Raw genomic sequence first — 2,846 nt, 5'->3', positions numbered from 1 at the left:
ACATCAACTAATGAATCCTCCATTTTGTGCTCAACCCAGAGAGTTTAGGCAAGAATAGCTGTGAGATGCTCATGGGGAAACGGAGGCTGGTGGAGAAGCCTGGCTCCCATCCTTGGACTGCTCTGCTCCTGCGCTGTGCTGTCCCCTAGCTGTGAACCTGACACCTGTGACATGGCATGGAGGAGCAAGAAGAATTATTGACATAAATCAAAGGGTGAAGGGAGATTTTATTCCCCACGAGTGCGAGAGACACCCATCCCTACCGCTGTGTCTGACCTGTGGAACAGGCAGCACATGGCGCCGGGTCCCCCTGGGCTGGCAGAAGGTGTCACACAGCACGACCGGATCTGGAGCACGGGCTGGCTGCTATTGCTCTGCACAGCGATTAGAGCCAGGAAAGTCTCTTGGGAAGGCGCCGACCCTTCGGTCTCAGGGCCTGCTTCTGCGGCTGGGCGCAGGCTCATCTGCACAGTGTAGTTCCCGGAGCCACAGACATCGTCACTCACAACTGCGAGGCTTTAAGGAAAGAAGGAAAAAAAGCTGAGGTCCAGCTAGGTTCCACAGCCTGTTAGGAATAAAACAGCATTAGGATGAGTTTCCTCAGTGAAACCGAACAGTAGGTTGAAACAAATAAAGAATAGATGGACCCTGCCATGACAGAGCCTCCCGTGGTCAGAACCACCTGCTGCCTCTCTGCACAGTCAAACCATCTGAACACACGGGAACTTGGCCATGTTTCACTATGTGGGAGTATCTACCCTCTTTGCTAGCACATTTGGTCACTTAATATATCAAACGATATCAAATGATCCAGGCATTTGAAAATCAGGGAGCCTCTTTGCTGACAGTAAAGGAATGACAGAAGAATATCAAATGATCCCACTTGCAAAACTGCACGTAGATTGTTTGGGGGAGAAAAGGCAGAGCATGAAAGGCTGTTGTGAAACAGAAAACTAGGTCTGAAGGAGAGTATTAATATCCAAAATGTGAAAAGACCCTTTTCTTTTTACTGTAATGTCACTGATGAATGAACTCAGTGTATTTACAACACAACATATACCCGTGCGACTGAGCCCATGGAGCAGTTTGGCCATTACCCACCCCCTCCTGCCTTAAGTGACACAGCATAAATATGCAACAGCAACTACGCTGAGATAATTACCCATTCAGAATGGTGGCATCTGACTGCAAAACCCTCCTCTGACGTGAGTCGCTCAGCAGTGCCCTGGGCTCCGAATCCAGCAGCGTTAGAACAGTTACTAACCCTTCAGCTGCTTCTTCTGTGGCTTCGTTTGTCCTAGCCATCGCCTCTGCCTCTGTGTTCGAGAACAGCCTCTCAGGTTGTCCAGTGTTTGTAACACCCGGCAAGGAGTTCCCCTGTGGCATAAGCGCTGCCAGACTCTGAGAAGCATACACGGGGCTCTCTGAGGTTGGAAGGAGCTGGATTAGATCTCTGGCTAGAAGCATCTCAGCATCATTGACAGCTTCTTTCTTAAAGACAGCTGACTGATTAGTAACTTTATTTACAATCCTATTAGCAGAGACAGAAAATGCTTTTGTTGTAGATGACCCAGCAGCACGCGCGATGGCACCAGGGCTGGAATGACCAGTCTTATGTTCAATGTTTTCTTCTAGGGATACCTGCTCCGGAGGGCGTCTTGCTGATGTCTGATGTGATGAAGACACAGGTGCCCGAGTAGGCAGCGGGCTAGTGGTGGCTGCAACTCCTTTCACTAACATGTCCTCACTCTTTCCCGGTGATGTAGAGACCACAGTTGATTCGCTCTCTCTGGCAGCTGGAGGCAGCGCCGCGTTTGGGTCAGATGGGATAGCTGATGTGAGCAGGCGAAACACTTTTTTGTCTGGAAGTGAAGTGGTGAGATAATCGTTCTTAGCTGCAGAGAGAGAAGTCGTGGCTAAGGGAGGCTGTGCTGTGGTCTGGGACAATTCAGGCTGTCTCTCAAGAGCAATAACAGATCCTGCAGACACCGGTGGTTGTAGCAGAGTTAAATTGACCTTATTCCCAAGATCTGCTGGGGGGGTTTGCTGCGTCCTCGTGTTAAACATGGCTGACAGAGACACGCTTGTTCCCAGGAACTTACTGGTTCCTATTTTTCTTGCACTTGTGCTGATTTCAGTTGGCTTTGCATTTTCTCCCACATTGGCCTGTGACAACAGTTTAGTAGGGGCTCGATGGATTTGGTCATGTTTTGTGGCTGACAGCAGGGAAACACGTGTAGACACAGGTGAAGCAGGACTTGCAGGAGAGCTGATAAACATCCTTGGATGGGCAATCGTAGCCAGAAGTTTCCCAGAAGCTGCTGTTTTCATTTGGCCCTTTGTTGAAGGTGAAGTATGCACCGGTGCTGTTGTTGGTCTCTCTGTCACTGTAAAGGGCTTAGGCATAACGGGAGTAAATTCCAAATGTTTAGCAAGATCAGGTTTTACAGAAGAGGTGAAGGTTCGTGCTTCTTTAGCACACACAGCGACTCCTCCTGAACAGGTCGTGCTGCCCACTGCTGGATCTCTGCCATCATTTCCAGCTGGAAGCACTGAGAAAGCTGATGATGTGCTGGGTATAAAGTGAACTTGGGTCGGCAGCCTTTGGAGTGACTCAGTACTTCGGAGACTTTGTGATGTGGACTGCAAAGGCACGATGCTTGTGACCCTCTTTAATGGGTATTTTATGGTTCTAGCTGAGTGCCAAGGCAAACACTCCGTGCAGTGCGCACGGACAGGGGAAGGTGTCGTCACCAAGCCTTGGTGATGGCCGGTAGTTTGCAGCATTAGTTTCTGACTGTGCTGCATCTCATCTACAGCCTCTGTGACAGTAAGTGGAGGTCGGG

General features: G+C 49.8%; 2 protein-coding genes across 2 annotated transcripts in view; both read right to left on the bottom strand.

Moving 5' to 3' along the window:
• Positions 1 to 2,846, bottom strand: part of LOC113488478 (uromodulin-like 1) — a 7,047-nt gene that overhangs the window by 2,053 nt on the left and 2,148 nt on the right. The window lies entirely within an intron of this gene.
• Positions 281 to 2,836, bottom strand: LOC113488477 (mucin-17-like). The gene is made up of 2 exons (XM_026863643.1): positions 1,163 to 2,836; positions 281 to 565 (listed from the first exon to the last, which is right to left on the bottom strand). The coding sequence occupies exons 1-2, from the start codon at positions 2,806 to 2,808 to the stop codon at positions 499 to 501; spliced, it is 1,713 nt and encodes a 570-aa protein (XP_026719444.1). The 5' UTR covers positions 2,809 to 2,836; the 3' UTR covers positions 281 to 498.

Source organism: Athene cunicularia, assembly GCF_003259725.1.
Source record: "Athene cunicularia isolate RWA chromosome 24 unlocalized genomic scaffold, athCun1 chr24_part1, whole genome shotgun sequence".
Lineage (NCBI taxonomy): Eukaryota > Metazoa > Chordata > Aves > Strigiformes > Strigidae > Athene > Athene cunicularia.
Note: the sequence above shows the minus strand (reverse complement) of the source record. Positions and strands in the feature narration are given on the sequence as shown.

Coding starts and splice junctions, on each gene's coding strand:
- LOC113488477 (XM_026863643.1), bottom strand. CDS start 2,808: ATGCAGCACAGTCAGAAACTAATGCTGCAAACTACCGGCCATCACCAA. Junction 566..1,162: donor GATGCCACCATTCTGAATGG/GTAATTATCTCA, acceptor TATTCCTAACAG/GCTGTGGAACCTAGCTGGAC.